Source organism: Dama dama, chromosome 18 (assembly GCF_033118175.1).
Source record: "Dama dama isolate Ldn47 chromosome 18, ASM3311817v1, whole genome shotgun sequence".
NCBI lineage: Eukaryota > Metazoa > Chordata > Mammalia > Artiodactyla > Cervidae > Dama > Dama dama.
In genome coordinates, this window is record NC_083698.1 from 83364029 (window position 1) to 83385852 (window position 21824).

General features: G+C 36.3%; 1 protein-coding gene across 4 annotated transcripts in view; it reads right to left on the reverse strand.

Moving 5' to 3' along the window:
- SLC13A1 (solute carrier family 13 member 1) overlaps positions 1 to 21824 on the reverse strand; it is a 110843-nt gene that overhangs the window by 17037 nt on the left and 71982 nt on the right. For all 4 annotated transcript variants that reach the window (XM_061165705.1, XM_061165703.1, XM_061165706.1 and 1 more), the window contains 4 exons: positions 20674 to 20783; positions 16907 to 17068; positions 15052 to 15189; positions 13231 to 13387 (listed from right to left, as the gene is read on the reverse strand). In XM_061165705.1, the coding sequence (XP_061021688.1) occupies positions 13250 to 13387; positions 15052 to 15189; positions 16907 to 17068; positions 20674 to 20783 (548 nt within the window). In that variant the 3' untranslated portion in view covers positions 13231 to 13249. The remainder of the gene's footprint in view (positions 1 to 13230; positions 13388 to 15051; positions 15190 to 16906; positions 17069 to 20673; positions 20784 to 21824) is intronic.

Consider the following 21824-nt stretch of genomic DNA (forward strand, 5'->3'; position numbering starts at 1 on the left):
CTTTTACTTCTTTTTCTGCTCTGATTGCTGTGGCCAGCACTTCCAACACTATGTTGAATAGTAGTGGTGAGAGTGGGCACCCTTGTCTTGTTCCTGATTTCAGGGGAAATGCCTTCAATTTTTCACCATTGAGGGTGATGCTTGCTGTGGGTTTGTCATATATAGCTTTTATTATGTTGAGGTATGTTCCTTCTATTCCTGCTTTTTGGAGAGTTTTAATCATAAATGAGTGTTGAATTTTGTCAAAGGCTTTCTCTGCATCTATTGAGATAATCATATGGTTTTTATCTTTCAATTTGTTAATGTGGTGTATGACATTGATTGATTTGCGGATATTAAAGAATCCTTGCATTCCTGGGATAAAGCCCACTTGGTCATGGTGTATGATTTTTTTAATATGTTGTTGGATTCTGTTTGCTAGAATTTTGTTAAGGATTTTTGCATCTATGTTCATCAGTGATACAAAGGAGGCAAGGATATACAATGGAAAAAAGACAACCTCTTTAACAAGTGGTGCTGGGAAAACTGGTCAACCACTTGTAAAAGAATGAAACTAGAACACTTTCTAACACCATACACAAAAATAAACTCAAAATGGATTAAAGATCTAAATGTAAGACCAGAAACTATAAAACTCCTAGAGGAGAACATAGGCAAAACACTCTCCGACATAAATCACAGCAAGATCCTCTATGACCCACCTCCCAGAATACTGGAAATAAAAGCAAAACTAAACAAATGGGACCTAATGAAACTTAAAAGCTTTTGCACTACAAAGGAAACTATAAGTAAGGTGAAAAGACAGCCCTCAGATTGGGAGAAAATAATAGCAAATGAAGAAACAGACAAAGGATTAATCTCAAAAATATACAAGCAACTCCTGCAGCTCAATTCCAGAAAAATAAATGACCCAATCAAAAAATGGGCCAAAGAACTAAACAGACATTTCTCCAAAGAAGACATACAGATGGCTAACAAACACATGAAAAGATGCTCAACATCACTCATTATTAGAGAAATGCAAATCAAAACCACAATGAGGTACCATTACACGCCAGTCAGGATGGCTGCTATCCAAAAGTCTACAAGCAATAAATGCTGGAGAGGGTGTGGAGAAAAGGGAACCCTCTTACACTGTTGGTGGGAATGCAAACTAGTACAGCCGCTATGGAAAACAGTGTGGAGATTTCTTAAAAAACTGGACATAGAACTGCCATATGACCCAGCAATCCCACTTCTGGGCATACACACTGAGGAAACCAGATCTGAAAGAGACACGTGCACCCCAATGTTCATCGCAGCACTGTTTATAATAGCCAGGACATGGAAGCAACCTAGATGCCCATCAGCAGATGAATGGATAAGGAAGCTGTGGTACATATACACCATGGAATATTACTCAGCCATTAAAAAGAATTCATTTGAACCAGTCCTAATGAGATGGATGAAGCTGGAGCCCATTATACAGAGTGAAGTAAGCCAGAAAGATAAAGAACATTACAGCATACTGACACATGTATATGGAATTTAGAAAGGTGATAACGATAACCCTATATGCAGAACAGAAAAAGAGACACAGAAATACAGAACAGACTTTTGAACTTTGTGGGAGAATGTGAGGGTGGGATATTTCAAAAGAACAGCATGTATACTATCTATGGTGAAACAGATCACCAGCCCAGGTGGGATGCACGAGACAAGTGCTCCGGCCTGGTGTACTGGGAAGACCCAGAGGAATCGGGTGGAGAGGGAGGTGGGAGGGGGGATCGGGATTGGGAATACATGTAAATCCATGGCTGATTCATATCAATGTATGACAAAACCCACTGGAAAAAAATAATAATAATAATAATAAAAATTAAAAAATAAATAAATAAATAAATAAATAAATAAAAAAAAATAAAAAACTCTTTCTTTAAAACTTGCTTTACATTTTGTAGAATACTATCAGATTTTAAAAGGTAAGCTACTAGAAATGCTCAGAAGTGTTTTAGGGAATTGTATAGAGTTTTTTTTTTTTCCTTTGCTTAAATTATTTAGTCAAGTGAATATATGAAGATTAAAAAAAAACAGGTAGGAGATAGAATGTAAATCATGGCCAATGAGATGTCTCTTCCTGTGGGAAGACCGAGGTTCTTTACAACCTCACAGTTCTGGCTTTAAAAAAAAAAATAAATGGGGAAGGAAATATAAGTAACACTAGCCTTCAGGAATATATTAACTGTAAAGCTGGCTTTAACATGAAGTATAAATTATCCAGCACGTTAAATCTCAAATACAGCCTCAACCACAGTCTCAGTAATAGAGACTGTCAAATTCCAGTTCTGAGGATGAGTTCTGACCCTTTTCAAATTCTAAGGAGGACCCATGAGTAGGTTCTGTATGAAGGAAGTTTAGGGCATCCCAAAGCAACTTCCCAGATACCTGAGGACAGAGCTATTCATATCCAGTAGACCCCCAGCTCTGGAAAACATCCAGTATATCCCAACTCTGACCGGAAGCAATTACTTTCCCAGTTGAGATGGAGAATAAAAGTTTATGGAGAGGAATGTCAAGGACTGTAGTAAAAATGACTTCCCCAAACCCTGAGGAATAACCTGCCATTATTTATCATTCATTTAACATTTGTTAGATGAACCACAAAAAGCCTTGTTACTGAGAAGATAAAGTATTCCTGTCAGACCATAGCTTCTGTCAGAGACTTGCCTCCTCAGGTTGAACAAACTTTGAGGTTGACTAATTTTTCTAAACAATTTTCCCAAGGTTTAAATCTTTACATCCTCTAATTCTTTTTACATAAAACAAGAAACTATATTTGTCTGAGGTGCTTTCAAATATGGCCGTGAAATCTTGTGTTCTAAATTAAAATAATAATTTAAAATTATATCATTCGTTCATCTGTCAATGGACATGTAGGTTGCTTGCATGTATCAACTATCGTAAATAGAACTGCGATGAACATTGGGTTGTGTGTATCTTTTCAAATTATGGTTTTCTCCAAATGGATAAAGAAGATGTGGTATATTTATACAATGGAATATTACTCAGGCATAAAAAAGAATGCAAAGATACCATTTACAGCAGCATCCATGGACCTACAGAATATCATACCAAGTGAAGTAAGACAAAGACAAGTATTATATATATCTTGTATATGGAATTTTTAAAAAATGATACAAATAAACTTACTTACAAAACAGAAATAGATTCATATACATAGAAAACAATCTTATGGTTACCAGAGGAGAACAGTGGGGGAGAGATAAATTAGGATTTGGGGATTACCATGTACACTCTACTGGGGCTCCCCAGATGGCTCAGTGGTAAAGAATCTGCCTGCCAAATGCAGGAGATATGAGTTTGATTCCTGGGTTGGGGAAATTCCCTGGAGGAGGAAATGGCAACCCATTCCACTATTCTTGCCTGGAAAATTCCATGGACAAAGGAATCTGATGAGCTACAGCCTATGGGATTGCAGAGCATGCATGCATACACACTACTATATATAAAATAGATAAACAAGGACCTACTATGTTTAAGCACTCCCTAGCCTTAGAACTTTGTCATACTTTAAACTCTGAGCCTTTACACAAGGCAAAATAATAACAGTTTAGTTATTAAACAGAATCAAGGACCGTTAGTTAGTCCTGAAGGACTATAGGTAGTATTCTGAGCCATACTCTGTGAGCTGTTTTGCAGATACTGAAGTCTCTTCCAGGTGGAGAAAGATGACTACATTGTAGCTATGACAGAAGCTTTTCTGTTTCATATAATTCTGAGAACTGGCCTCAAAAAATGGGAATTAATCCTAGAACTGAAGATTAACTGTACTTGAAACAGTCAAGGTGACACTGATCAGACCACCATATTACTGATTTCGAGATGATTCTCAGAGCTGACTGTGCTTCTCTGCCCCCTCCCTCTGCCAATACACCCCTGAAGTTCCCTTTTAAAAGCTCTCGCCCTTGAGGTGGCACTAGTGGTAAAGAATCCATCTGCCAATGCAGGAGATGCAACAGATGCAGGTTCGATCCCTTGGTTGGGAAGATACTCTGGGAAGAGGAAATGGCAACCTACTCGAGTATTCTTGCCAGGAGAAACTCATGGACAGAGGAACCTGGGAAGCCACAGTCCAGGGTGTCACAAAGAGTCGGACATGAGTAAACGTCTGAGCACACACATGCTGCCTGAGTGGCAATTGGGAGTTGGTTTTTGGACATGAGTCCACCTTATTCCTTGGTTGCTGGCCTCCAAAATAAAGTAACTTTTCCTTTCTAACACTTATCTCTCAAGTATTGGCTTTTGAGCAGTGAGCAGCTGGACCTGGATTTAGTAATAGTATTGCACAGGGAACTATACTCAATATTTTGTAATAATGTATAAGGGAAAAGAATCTGCAAGAAACACATATGCATATATAACTGAATCACTTTGCTGTATACCTGAAACTAACATCTTGTGAATCAAATACACTTCAGTTAAGATAAATATCAAACAATTTAGGATATAAATATTAGGTAGCTATCACAGTATTGAAGTCAAAGAAAAAACAGTTTCTTACATGTTGTTTTTGTATGTTCTAGACTCACTTCATCTTATAGAAACATTGAATTTTAAGCTAAAAATAAAGGTCTGACCACAGTCCTCAGCTTCACATTTGGACCATTCAAGTGTGTTTAGTCAGTTTTTCTTGACTCTCTCATAAGTGCTGAATAAATCTCAAACTCAACAAATTCAAAATTGCACTCACAGAAGAACATTTTCTACCTCCAAATACCACTATAGAGGCTCCTTATCTACCATTTACTCTCTTATTTAAGATTGCACTGTACACCAGTGATTAAAATTGGAGATTTCAGAACCAATCAATTCACTTAGCTTGTCCTGATTCCAAGTTTACTGGGGGGCGGGGGGAGGGATTATAATTTAAATTTGGCTCTTCTAGGGACCTCCACTCTTATCAAGATGCAACATTAGGAAAAGGATTTATTCTTCTGCCCAAACAACTAAGAAAAAGAAAAATTTTATGAAATAACAGTTTTCAGACATTGGATATCAGGCAAAACAGGACAGTGATCTCTGAAAGGAAGGAAATAGTTGAGCCCTATAATTGCTTCAACTTATAGCACAGGGAGAGTTTCCAGGCAGCAACTTAAAGAAGGAGGAATCCAGCCAGAACCTGGTGATAACCTGAGTTGAATAGATGGAGTTGGGAGTCTGGGGAGGACAGGTGGCTTTAGTTTGCAGAGGAGAGTATCAGAGAGGAGAGATGTGCAAAGACAGAAAGATCTCCAGAAATCCTGTCCCCTATTCTGCTGAATACTAATCAAAGCATATTTGTCAGGAAACTACCTGAAGGTAAAGAAATAATCACTTAAAATTATTTAGATGAGGTGATCACAAGGGCTCACACAGTGCTGGGAATAATTCATGCTCCAACCAGAGTGTGTGTGCGTGTGTTAGTTTCTCAGTTGTGTCTGATGATTTGCGACCTCATGGATTGTAGCCCATCAGGCTCCTCTGTCCATGGAATTCTCCAGGCAAGAATACTGGAGTGGGTTGCCATTCCCTTCTCCAGGAGATCTTCCCAACCCAGGAACTGAACCCGGTTCTCCCGTATTGCAGACAGATTCTTTACTATCTGAGCTGCCAGGGAAGCCCTCCAATCAGAATGGAAAACCTCAAAGGTAACAGAGCATCAAATAAAACATTGAGAAAGATGTTGCCTCAGTAGTGAGGGAAAGGCAGTCCCAGTACAGGCTGTCTTGAACTTACCCAATAAATCTTAAGAGCAAATTGTTTCCAAATGACTGTGCCCCAGAATAACACTCAATATTTATAGAAATAAAAATATACCTTAAATATACCCAGTATTTAACAAAGTAAAATCAACAAGGTCTGGCTCTCAACTGAAAAAAAAAAAAAACAGTACCAGGAAGAAAGAGAACAAAACTATGGCTCTTAAATGAGAAGAAAATCAAGCAATAAGAAGCAGCAGAAATGACAGAAATGACAAAATTAGTAGGCAAGAACAGCAAAAGTTATAGAACCTATATTACATATGCTCAAACTCACCTCATCCAGGGTGAGTTTCATATGTAGGGTTCACAGAATTTAGATAAAAACTGCAAGAAGAAAGGAATAAGATACGGGATCTAATAAACAAAAACCTAAGTTGACTAAATTAAAAGCTGAAATAGAACAAAAAAAGAAAACCACTGAAATGACTAAATTGACTTGGATTTAGTTAAATTAGGTGTTCTGCTCTAAAGAAAAAAATGGAAAGTTGAGAGCTATGTTAGAATACTTTGTCTTTGAACTTGCATTTTTTATGCTTTTTAAGTCCTTTAATTCTAGCTTTTTTCTTAACCCATACATTTACCAATTTGGTTACCAATTTCTTACTGTGTCACACACCTTCAGTGTTGAATTATTTTTCTTTTCCCTTTGATATATGGTTTAGAAGTATCTTCGTGAGCCTTGCATATGGTAAGCCCCCTTAGTTTTTATTGGTTTGGAAATTTCTTAGTTGTTTTCATTCTTGAAACATAGATTTTTCTAGATATACCATTCTAGGTTGATAGCTCTTTGTTTTAGCACTTGGAGATTCTTAATTGTTTCCAATTGTTCTTGAGGATGTAGCCTTGGTTTAATTGTTTAATTATAATTCCTTGGGTGTATTCTGTCTTCTCTCTTTATCATCTTTTCTTTCTTTTGGCTATGCTGTGTGGCATATGGGATCTTAGTTGCATTTGGGATCCTAGTTCCCGGATGAGGGATTGAACCTGCTCCCCTGCAGTGGAAACATGAGTCTTAACCACTGGACCAGCAAGGAAGTCCTTCTTTTCTTCCTTTTGTGCTGTTGTTGTTCAGTCTCTAAGTCATGTCTGACTCTTTGCAACCCCATTTATTGCAGCACGCCAGGCTTCCCTGTCCTTCACTATCTCCTGGAGTTTGCTCAAAGTCAGACACTCTTTCTTTTGAGTGTTCTACTATTTCACTATCATGTAGATGAGGGCATATTTCCTTTCTAAAAATCCTGCTTTGGATTCATTATGCTTTCTAAAAAAAAACTTGATTGGTTTCTTTCATTAATATTGGAAAATTGTCACCCACTGTATCTTCAGTGACAGCATTTCTCATATTCTTTTTATTATCTACTCTTGGTGAAAGTGAAGTCACTTAGTTGTGTCTGACTCTTTGTGATCCCATGGACTCTAGCCTACCAGGATCCTCCATCCATGGGATTTTCCAGGCAAGAGTACTGAAGTGGGTTGCTGTTTCCTTCTCCAGGGGATCTTCCCAACAGGGATCGAGCCCAGGTCTCCTGCATTGCAGGTAGATGCATTACCATATGAGATCTACTCTTGGAATTATGATTAAATATATTTTACATTTCTCATTCTAGCTTGCATTTTTTAACTTCCCTTCAGAGTTCTGTATATCTCTGTGTTGCATTCTAAATAATTTTAAAAAAATATGCCTTCAATTCACATAATTCCTTTTCTGGTTTGTATAGTGCTATTTAACCTATTCATTAAGTTTTTAATTTAAGTCATTATACTTTTTCTATCTAAAATTTCTATTTGACAACTTTTCATATCTGTCTGGTTACTTTTCGCAGCCTCTTGTTCCTTATTGTATTTGTCTTTTATTGCTGCCAAAACAAACTACCACAATGTAGTTACTTAAAACACTACTCATTATTATCTCAGTGCTCTGTAGATTGGCAGATTTTTCCAACACAAGTCTCATTGGACTAAATGAAGGTGTTTGCAGGGCTGTGACCCTTACTGGAGGCTCTTAAAAGCAATTTATTTCCAAGCTCACAATGTTGGCTGAATTCAGTTCCACGCAACTGTAGGACAGAGGCTTCTGTTTCCTTGCTGGGTTTTAAACAAGGGTCATTCTCAGTTTCTGAAGGCTACATGCATTCTCTGGCTTGTGACCCTTTTCATCATCAAAGCCAGCAACAGTGGGGGTGGGGGGAGGTGTCCAATTCTCATGTTTCAAATCTCTCTGACTTCCCATTCTGTCTCAACTTACCATCTGACTCTTCTGCCTTCCTTTTCTGTTTTTAGGAGGCTCATATAATCACATTGAGTCCTCCTGAATAAGATTAGGTGGAATGAGATGGTTGGATGGCTGGACGGCATCACTGATTCAGTGTACATGAACTTGGGCAAACTCTGGGAGATGTTGAGCGACAGAAAAGCCCTGAGTGCTGCAGTCCTTGGGGTCACAAAGAATTGGACACAACTTGGTGACTGAACAACAACAATCTAAGATAATCTCCCTATTTTAAGGTCATCTGATTAATAAACTTAACTACATCTGCAAATGGCTCAGTGGTAAAGAATATGCCTGACGGAGATGCAGGTTCCATTGCTGGGTTGGGAAGATCCCCTGGAGAAGGAAATGTCTACCCACTCCAATATTCTTGTCTAGAAATCCCATGGACAGAGGAACCTGGCAGGCTACAGTCTATGGGATCAGAAAGAGTCGGACACAATTTAGCGACTAAACCACCACCAACCACATCTGCAAAATCTCTTTATAGTAGTTCAGTTCAGTTCAGTTCAGTCATTCAGTCGTGTCCGGCTCTTTACGACCCCATGAACCGCAGCACGCCAGGCCTCCCTGTCTATCACCAACTGCCGGAGTCCACCCAAACCTATGTCCATTGAGTTGGTGATGCCATCCAACCATCTCATCCTCTGTCGTCTCCTTCTCCTCCTGCCCTCAATCTTTCCCAGCATCAGGGTCTTTTCCAATGAGTCAGCTCTTCGCATCAGATGGCCAAAGTATTGGAGTTTCAGCTTCAACATCAGTCCTTCCAATGAACACCCAGGACTGATCTCCTTTAGGATGGACTGGTTGGATTTATAGTAGTACATAGATTAATATTTGACTGAATAATTAGGAGACAGAAATCTTAAGAGGACATTTTTAGAATTCTGCTTACCATACTTATAATATATATCCAAGACCCTCTTTTATATTTTCAAACATTATGTGTCTTCACTTTATATTCTTTATTTGGTAGTTAGAATATCTGCTGTCTTTGCACTTTGGATTCTATTTCTTTTGTTTATGTTGTTTATTGCACAAAACACTTTATGTCTTGGCAGAATTTATGAGTTTTGATGATAAACCAAAAAGTTCTTTGAGCCTCAAGTTGAAAAAAGTATTCCTTTTATTTTTTTTTGCCAGGTACCTGGGAATACTACCAACCTAGAATTGCTTTAAAATACAATTTCAGATTGAAGTCTCCAATACAACACTGATACTGAGACTTTAGGCCCCTAACCGGTGCGGTTATACATTTTCAAAGAGATTTTACTCCTCCCCATGAACAGGTCAAGACATTAAAATTTCCTTATGCTTCCCTCTATAAAGAGGGTTTTTTTCCTCATTTTCACTGAGATGATATCCTATCTCCATGAAATTTTACATTTAACCCCTAACTTGCTTGGGTCTTAGTTTGGTCTCCCATCCCTTGTACCCTGTATACTTATCAAAGAAAATTTCAAGATCTCTAGGGATTAGCAGTTTCTGTCTTCAGTCCTAGCTTAAGTCTCTGGATTCTTGCTGGTTCCTTAAATCAAACTTTTCTCTTAAGGACTTCTATTATTATTTTGCTGACACAGTAATGCATATTATAAAATATTTATTATTGTTTGCCCTTAAGAAGATCTTCCCCACCTTTGACCTCCAATATCTATACCACCATACTGTCACTAAGAAAAGCCCTTTTCTTTCTTTCTTTGTATAAAACCCCACGTCTTTTTCTTTCTAGACAAATGAAGGTCCTCATATTTGGAAAAAACGTTCAATCTCTACTTTTTTTGTGCTGTTTTTAGTGTTTATTCCTGGACTGGTCTGATCTTGCTCTGTACTGGGGACCTTCATTTTTGATATTTGCATTCTTTAAAATTTACCTCGTATATTATTACTTTGCCTAAAGTACTTCATTTGGGAATAAGATAGCTGATGCTGCCCTGGGGTAACAATTTAAACTATTTTTATTTGTATATTATGTTACAGCAATAAAACTGACCATTTGTTTGAGTTTACTTTTTCATTGCTAGTACAATCCTCTCCCTTATAAAAATAAAAACACTTAACTGGGAAAAATCCACACATAAGTAAAGATAATAGTCATGCATTGACTAAATCAAAAAAACTTTGGAGCAAAACTGTCATCACAAAGAATCATATACACAATGGAATATTATTCAGTCATAAAAAAGAATGAATTTGAGTCAGTTCTAATGAAGTGGATAAAACTGGAGCCTATTATACAGAGTGAAGTAAGTCAGCAAGGAAAACGCCAGCACAGTATATTAACGCATGTATATGGAATTTAGAAATGTGGCAATGATGACCCTATATGCGAGACAGCAAGAGACACAGATGTAAAGAACAGACTTTTGGACTCTGTGGGAGAAGGTGAGGGTGGGATGATTAGAGAGAATAGCATTGAAACATGTGTATTACCATTGTGAAATAGATGATTAGTCCAAGTTCAATGCGTGAAACAGGGCACTCAAAGCCAGTGCACTGGAACATCCCAGAGGGATGGGATGGGGAGGGAAGAGGGCGGGGGGTTTGGGATGGGGGGGACACATGTACACCCATGGTTGATTCATGTCAAGGTATGGAAAAAACCACCACAATATTGTAAAGTAATTAGCCTCCAATTAAAATAAATAAATTAATTTTAAAATCTTATTAAATATTTAGCTATGGCAAAGATATAGTAAAATATCTAATAATAACCTTTGATATGTAATAATATGTAGTACACATGTCCGGACACAATTAGTGTGCCATGTTTTATCAAGTTTTGCTAATAAATTCAGTTCATTATACTGGTTAAAAGTTACCTTCCCACCTCCTAGGCCCAAAAAGTAGAGAACCAAGACTTGGAGACCTGGTAGGGTGGAAGCAGTGCACACACTTGAAAGGAAGGAAATCTGAATTCTGAATGCTGACATGTTACAGCGGCAGTTGAGGTAAACAAAGGAAACTCGTGTGCCTGGGAGCCCTCCAAGCACCGGCAGAAGCAGACAGTAAATAGGCATTTAGTGAAATTGCCCCTATTATCTAGACAAGATCCAAACCCTGAGCAAGATACAGAGATTTAAAGTGACAAAGATTTCCAGTTAACCTCTAAGTAGAGCTCAAGATAATAACAAAAACGATATCTATTTTAGAGTGGGAAGACAAAGATTTGTTTGATTGTCTGTTTGGGCTGTCTGTTGGAAACTTTCAAAGACAGTGCATACCTCTCAAACTAAAAGAGTTTGAGAGCTTTGATGTAAATGGGACAAATGTGAAATGGATGAGTTAAGTCATTTCTGATATATCAACTAGACATAAAGATGTAATAAGAGAACCATATGGCTCACTTAAACAAATTTTGACTAAGTATCATTTTTCTTGTATTCAGCTGGCAGCTGTTGGAAGCAATTCATTAAAATGATTCAAGCTGAAATGTTTATATTATTTTCTTGAAAGCAAAATGTACTCATTATAATTTGAAAAGTCATTTCATTTTTTCATAATGAAAATATATTTGTCATATAATTCAACAGTGATAAATTGAATGACTAGAAAAAGGCAGAAGAGTGATAAATACTGTGGATCATAAATGTGCAACATATGATAGATGAGGGAACAAATAAATAGGGTGAACAGAGATGATCACACAAAGCATAATATTATATTGTAATGATTAAATGGACACATTTTTTATTGAAAAAATGATAAATTTTGCATTGACTAATAAATAATGAACATGAATTTTGAATTTTATATATGTATAAAATTACTTATAATTTTTAAAAAATGTATAACTTAAAAGATCCTATTTATCATATTTCATTTTCAAGAATAACTTTATAAATAATGTTATTTACACACAAAAAAACAAACCATCCCTGAGGACTTCTGTGAAAATTAAAGAAGCTATTAAAGGTGTGTTTTAACCTTGTCTTCTATTTTATTTTTAACATGAAAATTGCTCTGTTTTAATTTTTCCGTGTTTTCCTAACTGTACACATTTCTTTTGCCTTTGTGAATTTTTTCCCTTTAGTTTAATTTTAGAATGCCAATAGACCTTGATCTTTCATATCCCGAATGTTAGGAGACTATTTTCTTCTTACTTTTGTTTAAATGTTCAGTTCTTTTTCCTTTTTGGTTTCCCACAGATAACTTATTTTTCTCTTTTGTGAATATATCAACAGTTTCACCTTTTATTCTTTAATTTTCCTCTAGTATTTCTTTTCAATATTGATGTAATGGAGTTATATGACTTTTTTCTATAGTTGTATAAACAGTGATAATTCATGTAAATTTCTGAATCTTTTGTTTTTACGTATAGGGCAGACAGACTGAAACCCACAATCACAGAAAACTGTGAAATGAAATAAAATAAATGCTTAAGCAAAACTGCTACACAAATAGACAAATGTGTTAATAGTTTTATACTGTGTAGCTTTCTTTTCTAACTATACTGCGCTAATGGTGGAAATCATAGCAAGCCTTAACCATAGAGCAACAAAATGCATTTCTCAGTGCACTGAGATCATACAAGTATAAACCATAAGATCAAGTGGAAATTCTTATCTGTCTTCTGCTATTTAGTGGGTTCAGTTGTACATATATATATTTACTTTCAATTGTTATACTACATGGCTATATCAAGAGTAATCTGATTGGAATATTTTTTAGATGATGGGATGTACACCTTATTTAGATTAAACTTTTCTTTTGTACCACCAGATGACCACAGTTTTGATATTTTTCAGAAAATTCCCTTGGACAGCACTATAGAACACTACAGACATGATTTATACAAGTACCTAATTAACTTGCATATTTTATTTCCTATTTCTAGCTTCATGGAAAGTTTTTGAAATAATAAATGGACATCTGAAATGTTACACTGAACCCAAAGTGTAAGATGAAGCAAAGGACCTCATTTCTTTGAAGGTCAAGTTATAAATTATTCTTGTGATTAAGTAGGATACATATGGTCTTTAAGCAAAATCTCAACTGAGGGCTTCTTGATGAAGGCACATAGATACTCTTGGTTGCACCTTAAAACAGGTTTTTGGGTGTTCACTGGAACTACAGCAACTACACCAGGACTGATTTAAGAATCATCAATTTTCTAGAGCCAAAGTTTGCAGTGAAGGCTTTACAGTGGCTTCTGAAACTCACCACAGAATAGTCATGCTTGTCATGGCGTTGTCTCATTACTAAGTGGAGGAGCCCAGGAAGGGTAAGTGTAGAGGTCAAACATAGGTACAATCCAGGTAAACATGCCAAGCATCACAACAGCGACACCCACAATATTAACGCCAAGTCCAGCTTTAACCTTGAATATGAAAGAGCTTGAATGTTAGTCTCAAACAAAACAAAACAAAACAAAAAAACCCAAATTGGGAGAATTGGAATACTGTTGCAGAAGGCATATGCAGATTTACATGCATCTTAAGTGATTGGTATCAATTATTTGTTTCATAAGACAAGTCCTTCCATTTATGCCAAAAAAGAATCTGTTCCCAACCAAATGTCATTTAGTTGGAGAGCATCAGAGAAGTTTCTCTTAGGAAAGTACTGAAGTCATTACAATTAGAGAAAAATCCCTTAAAAAATCTGCCAATTCAGGTCAAATCAAGATTTGAATTTTGTGGTTTGGTATTTCAGTGAATATGTTTCAGGTCACTATATGAAAACTGAATCCTTCATATTCATTTCAGTATTCTCTTACCAGAGATCTAATATCTCTTCTACTCATCTTTCTCAAAGTTCCCATCCTTCTAGCTCTGATGTTATTATTCTGGTAGCCACTAAACCATCTCAGATTGCAGGGATTAGCCAACTCCTGCCCATAAACTGCTTTGTAAACCAAGTTTTCCAGGATCACAATTTTGCCCGTTTGTGTACATATTTTTGTTGGCTACTTTTATGATGCAGTAGTTGTTACAGAGACCCTCTATGGCCCAGAGTCTCAGATATTTACTCTCTGGATCTTTACAGAGAAAGCTTGCCTATCTCAGCATTCTCTGTGTTAAAACATGAAGCCCCGAGGCAAAATGGGATGCCAAAGCAATGAATATTGTAGAGTTTCTGTCCATGCAAGCCACTCATTTATTTTAGAACCTTGGTTTTTTTTTTTTTTAATTCACAAACCTAGCACATTGTTTATATTGCATATTATGCACATTTTTAAACCCAAAGTAAATTATGTGACTTCTGCATAGAGGCATTTACAGAATTTTTATGTTACAGGGGCTTAGGAACAGCAATCTGTGTAGAAGGAAGGAACTGGGGCTTAATTTGGAACTGCATTTGCACAGCAGGCTCACTGAATAGCCTGTAGTTATATTCTTGCTTGGTTTGGTTCAGAAGTGGGTGATCAAGTTTGAGAGAAGACCAGGATATTCTCAAACTAGTTCTTCACTACCACAACTTTTGTATTTGGCAAAATGTGCACATGTTGTCACTTACATTTTCTATTATTCCTTGCTGTGCTAATTTCACTTCATTTTATTTCAGGTGTCACCGTTAGAATCAGAAAAAGAAAGATGACTTTCCATCAGTCAGGCACTGAGCCCAACATCTTATTCAGAGCAAATGTCAGTTGTGTAAATATTTGTGATAGAAAACCACAGTGCTTGATTGCTAAATTTCATTAACCCTACTTCTTCTATCAGGCTAGGTCAAGTTGGATCCTGATCTTGACAAGCCCCAAGCTTAAACCATTGTGTTGTGTATATTCTCTGCTCTCTTCCTCTTTCTGTGTACTACTAAGGCATTCAATATCTCTGTATTTGTGACTGTAAATATTAATGGCACATTTGCTCCAGGTTATCACTCTTAAAAACAATCCTAGGGCCAGTCACATGCACTCACATTCAAAGCAGGACTCAAACTATACATTTCCTAGCATTTGATTAGTTTATAAAAGGATAGAAAACCCAAGACATCACAAAATAATGTCCACTGGACCTGATTGCATTCTTTCAGTTCACTCACCATGTCCATAACTTTTAGATGGCCATATGAAAAAACAATAGCATTGGGTGGGTTTGCTACTGGTAGGAGGAATGCAAATGAGGTACACAGAGTAGACGGTAACAAAATATAAAGAGGGTTGATGTGAATGGCTTCAGCCTGTTGGAAAAGATAAAAAGGAGTCTAAGTAAAATTTTGAGATAGGCATCAAAATGAGCAAAATTATTATAACAAACTTCCCAGAAGCAGGTTGAAATATAAAGACAAAATTATACACATAAATAGTTTTTAAGATTTTTTAGAAAACGTTATCTTCTTCTTTTGGTTGTTTATATGGTGATTGGTATCCATTTAAGCATTATAACTCAGTTCATTCAGAAAGTAAAGTATCATTTATTTCAGAAACAAAATGAAAACAGCAACTGTTTATCTAGTGCTAAGAGCCATACTAAGTGTTTACATACATGTTACTACGTAATATGTAAGTATTTATACATGAAAGTGAAAGTTGTTCAGTCATATCCAACTGTTTGTGACCCTCCATGAAATTCTGCAGGCCAGAATACCAGAACACTGGAGTGGGTAGCCTATCCCTTCTCCAGGGTATCTTCCCAACCCAGGAATTGAACAGGGGTCTTCTGCATTGTAGGCAGATTCTTTACCAACTGAGCTACCAGGGAATCTCAAATATATATATATATATATATATATATATATATATATATGTATATATATAAAGTTATATTATATATTTTTATATGCATATAAAGTTTAACAGTATATAATGTATAGCATAATAGAATAACTTCATATGTTTGTATATACAACTTAATTTTCACTATGGCCTTAAGAGATGGTAATTATAGCCCCAAATAGCAGATGAAGAACCTGAGGTCCATAGAGGCTAAAGTAACTGATCCAAAAACATAGCTGGCAAGCAGTTAGAGCTTAGGAGGCTCTCAGGTTCCTTCGGCTCCAAAGCTTCTCATCATTCCATTAACTTACTGCCTCTGTGAGCTATATAATTTAAAATTTCCTTAGGGATCATCACAGAAGAGTTACTACTATTCTTAATTATTTAACTGCTCCCTGTTGAGAGATAAACCCCAGAAAAATTCCAAATTGTATTTCACTAATATCCTCTTGCCTACATTTCTTTTCTAATTTGAAGCCACTCAAGAATGCTAATGTCTGCACCTTGAATTGGTAGCAGAACAATTCCAGAAGGGCAATCTTTCTGCATCTAAAGTGTTTTCCTTTCACCAAAATCATCTGCCCGGGGAAGAAAAACATTTTACTTGAAGCTATTTCTCTTAATTGCCATCTAGTTGTGGAGAAGAGAGACAGTTTTCCCCTCTCTATCTTTGCAAATCTACTTCTTACTTATCTTTTAAAATTCTTCTTAAACTGTACAGAGCTGTGTTGGAGACATTGAAGCTTGAAGCCCGAGGTGTAAATCTGGCTTTTTATTCCCTTGCAAATCACTTATATGAAGTGCTTCTCAAAACATCAAGACATCTTCTAGAGGGAGAAGTTAGAGATCTAAATATGAAAGTTGTCAGGAAGCACTGAATCCCAAAATCTTCTAGAGCTGGAAAGGGTCTGAGTTGACCCTCCCATTTATCTGTAAAGGAAAACTATGGGCAGAAGGAAGGTAGATGGTTCTCTTAAGATCCTGCTGCTTGAACATGGAAGAAAAGAGTTCTCCTGAGTTGAGGTCTCCTAAGAAAATATGAATGCAAATAAGGACCACCTTGTAAGTTACCTACAGGGACCCATTCAAGCCCCAAATGATTCTACACCACAATATGAGGACATGCAAAGTAGAACACTATTCTTTCATGAAGAGAATAAATAGGATAAATGAAATACTCACCAATGGAGATAGTATTGGAAGAAGGAGGGTAATGGTAGCTGGATTGCTGGCTACCTCTGTTAAAGACGTGACGAGCAGAGAAGATATCAGAATTATTAGCCAGACTGGTAATGAACCTAGAGGAGATAATTTATTTCCTATCCACTTAGATAGTCCTGACTCCTAAAAAACAAATTTGCAATATGTGTTATTCATTAATAATTCATTTAATCAGACAATTTAAATATATTAAAAAGCATTATTTGACCTAAGGACTCAGTTTCTAAATTAACATTTTAATCTTTCACATTTTTCTGTGGTTTGTTAGATCTAGGTGACTATGACATTGTGAAGTTCTTAGTTATTCTTATTTTAACACCACTAAAATGCTTTAGGAAGCTTGAATTGTCTTCCCTCATTTTTTCAGTTAAATATTAATTACATCTAATTACTATATATGGGTATAAAAAAACCATGTAGTACTACAGGGCTTTAAGAAAGGGAGTATTCTTTCTGGTCTTCCTCTTCCCACATTTAAGCTGTGTTCCTCAGAGGCAACAACTTTCATTCACATTAGCTATTTATTCCCATGTTTATGTTTATGATAGCTATTTTACAAAATTCTACTTTTTCATATTTCTAAATTTTCAATTTTAGACATTATTTGGAACAAGTGTGCTTGCTCAGTTGTGTTTGACTCTTTGCAACTGGCTTGGACTATAGCCTGACAGGCTTTTCTGTCTGTGGAATTTTCTAGACAAGAATACTACAGCAGGTTGCCATTTCCTACTCCAAGGGATCTTCTTGACCCAGGGATGGAACACTGATGTTCTAATATGTACATGAAAATTCACTTTTCTAAAACCTTCCATTATACATATATTTCCTGTCCCTGCTCCCCATTCCCTTAAATTCATATATCAACATTTTAGGTTAAATCAGTATTTAAAGTTTGCCATTATGATCATATGAATACTTTTCACAACTGAGCCACTTAGTGTACTGTGATTGCTTTAGCTGTTTTGTTTTAGTTTTTGTTTGTTTTTCCAAGAAGTGATTTCCCTATTCTTTTGCTTGCTTAGTTTTTTAAGCAATCACTAATCCTCCAGTACACTTTCCAGTAAAAGAAGAAAATTCCTCACATAGACATTTCAGCTAATTGTTCTTTTTCATTTTCCCTGATGGAGATGTTGATTTTGGAGTATATCCTCCTCTTGCTACACTGGGACTAGTTGCTCTTATCTACTTTACTGTTATTCACTAGATTACTTATGGGTCCCCTTCACCTCTTTCTGCTGTGGGAATCCTGTCTTGTTAACTCCTTTGTGTTGATGGCCCACAGGACCACATCTTCTGTAACTTGCTGATAATTGGTGCCTGGAAAGTAAATTTCTTTAGTCTCTGCATGTCTGAAAACCTCTTTCTTTTCTTTTCACATTACTTTGACATATCATCCTTTTTAGAATTCTGAATGTACAAATAATTATTGCTCCATTTCCTGTGGCTTCCAGTGGGTTCTTTAGAAGCCTGATGTTCAGATCTTGGATACGCTGTACATAATACAGGAAAATCAATCACACTCAGATGAACAGATATGTTATTCTGTTTTTATCCTACAAATGGAAGGGACAGTCCTCCATTTGTGAGATTTCACTGAGCTCCTGCGTGTGTGAATTTGTACACACACGTTAAAGTAGTATGGACATCAGAAAGGCTCTAATGACAAGATCGGAAGATGGCAAAAACATCCCCAGATCTGATAACTAGATTTATGTACATTATTTCTAGTTTTGACATTTTTGTTTGGGGTTTGATTTTTTTCAATGAAAAAGACTGTTTACCATTTAAATCATATTAGCACAGATTCCTCTTTAAATATATCAATATTTAAATAATGGATTTTTACCTATGTATTGGGTAAAATTAGATTACCTAATCTTATTAGGTAAGATTAGATGCAGTTGGAAAAGATTACATCACATACAGTCCTTCACCTCAGGAAGCCACTGAGATCATATCATCCTGCTCATGGCTTCAAGCTGACCACTCAGAGGTAGGGTGATTTTGGGCATCCCATAGAAATCTGAGGTTTTGTGCTAGGATTTCCACAGCCAAGTAGAACCCTTCCAAGGTTTTCCTACTTCTTCCAGAGAGAGAGTCTAGTGAATCAGACTAAGTCCACACCTTATCATTTCCTTCGATTCTGCAATTCTAGGGTCTGGCCAATGCTTTCAAAACCACTTTGAGTGACAGATATTCTGAGAAAGAGAGATGAACATATTGACATCAATACTAGAGTTGCTGATTCTGATTTCCTCACAATTCAAATTAACCAATACAGGAATGGAAGTTATTTATTCTGAGAAACCAGATCTCATTACTACTGAACTAGTAGAAAAGTGTCTTTGTCGTCTACTATCATCATTTGTACTTGAACAGTCTATGAAGCAAGTCAAATCTAGACTTGAAACAATATCGTAAGTGGCACTCAGAGTTGAGACAATTTTTAAGACTTTCACGTATTACCAAATTGCTGAAAGCTCAGTATCGAAATCTCATACAGAAAAACTGACAATAAAGTCAGAAGCAAAACACAGTCTTTCGTTAGACTGTCAAGAATAGAACAGAACGGGTAGTTATTTGTCTTGAAAAACAGAAAAATTTAACTTTTGGGAAACTGAAGGGCTAGACATGATATTTTTCTCACCATTGCTTTTACTTTGATGGCTGAACAAGGAAATGGAATGTTCATGAGTTTTGAGTGTTTCACAGTAGGCTACTAAGTCCAGAATAAAACAGCAGAGAATTTTCATGGAATTTTGGGGGAAGATACTCTTCTTGTAGCAACCCTATAACTAGGGCAATTTCAAGGGACAGAGGTTTCCCCAGACTTTTACTTTATATCAGCTGCATAGATGATGGACCAAAGAAATAGCCAACTTTATTTCTCATGATGATTTCATTTCTTTCTAAAATTATACTATACAGTCCATGGAATTCTTGAGGCCAGGATACTGGAGTAGGTAACCATTCCCTTCTCCAGGGGATCATCCCAACCCAGGGATCGAACCCAGGTCTCCTACACTGCAGGCGGATTCTTTACCAGCTGAGCCACCAGGGAAGCCCTCCTAAAATTAGACATAATAAATATTAAACATGGCTACGTGAAATTCTTCCTGGACTTCATTGAGTATTCATGTATGAAATAATTTTAATGGATTTAATATGTAACAAGTAATGTAATACAGTTCTATTGTTTCTCATTCTACTTTGGAAATATTAGGACCATGATATACATCAGTATTCTTGCCTAGAGAATCCCATAGACAGAGGAACCTGGCAAGCTACAGTCCATAGGGTCGCAAAGAGTCATGACTGAAGCAACTTAGCATAGTACATAATTGCAGAGAAATCTGACAGCTACTTAAATTCATCATGAGATAAGGGTATAAACAAAAAAAATGTTTAACAAGGAGTCTTTGTATAAATGACTTTTATATGTTATTTTTCTTATTAAGCTTCTCTTTTAATCCTATTTCATGGATTAAGAATTCTATTTATTTTTCTTTTGATATGCTGGGACACCATAAAAATGATGATTTATGCTCACAGAAATTCTTGAACTCTGGACTCACCTCATCTGTGTGGTATAGTTACTGCTTGGCTACTGTAATCTGCATCATTACAATGATAGAATGAAGTTGAGCATTCCAAAAGCTTGACTGTCCTTGTGTCCTTCTTTTGAATAGCTTAGTTAACTGCTAAGTATCTTAGACACAGAGTATTACCTCACAGCCATCTGCCAAGGCAAACCCTCCACCAACAAGAATGGCTATATCCCAGGGCATGAATGACTGGAATTCTTTCCAAGTAATCAGTGGAGAGTAATCAAAAGCAACTGAAAAACAAAAGTCCTACAGTTAAACATTGCTTAAATATTACAATATGACATGTCTTATTATCATAAATAGCCATCTCATATAAAGTTTTCAATATTTCTGTATTATTCTTATATAGGGAACTTGATCTGGACTTTATTTCCACCTGGCCTAGGTAGAACATTATATTATAAGAAAAGAAAAATGCCATAACTTGGAAAACTCCTTTGCATTTTATTAGAGAAAAAAATTAGATAAATGATAACATCATATATAATACTATTCATTCATTCATTACACTAACATCTTTGCCTACCATGAGTAACAAGTGTATTGGGCTATCTGCAATCCACCATTGATACAACAGCATCTGTGGAACATTATAATTATCATTCACCCATATTTATTTGAACATTTTATTTTTTTCAAATCATGAGGAGGGTCATGATAGATTCACCAGAATTTCAGTTTAAAATAATTTAAAGTTCAGATTAAATAACTTCCTTATTATTCAGGAAACCCTTAAAATGCTCATAAAGCAATAATCACAAGGATTTCTCTTGATATTTGGGTTCTAATAACTCCATTGATTTGCTTAGAAATAATATCCATGAACATGGGTTTTCTGCCCATTTAACTTTTGTGTATATCAGGCAACATGGTATGCTTTTAAGATTACTAAGAAGTCCTCTTCCTGTTTCCTTCCCACAAACTTAATCCAAACCAACTCTCACTGTTGATGGAAACTTTGGTATTTCCTGCTTGAATTAAGACCATATATCCTGTTAAACACTAACATCTCTGACTGTTCCTCTCATGTAAAACTGAATGGTTTATGTCTTCTTGTTCTTTTGTTGCTAAGTCATGTCCAACTCTTTTGTGACCACGTGGATTGTAGCCCACAAGGCTCCTCTGTCCATGGGATTTCCCTGGCAAGAATACTGGAGTGGATTGACATTTCCTCCTCCAGGGGATCTTCCTGTGTCTCCTGCACTTGGAGGTGGATTCTTTAGGCTGAGCCACCTGGGAAGTCTGTTTTATGTCTTATCTTGCATTTTTCA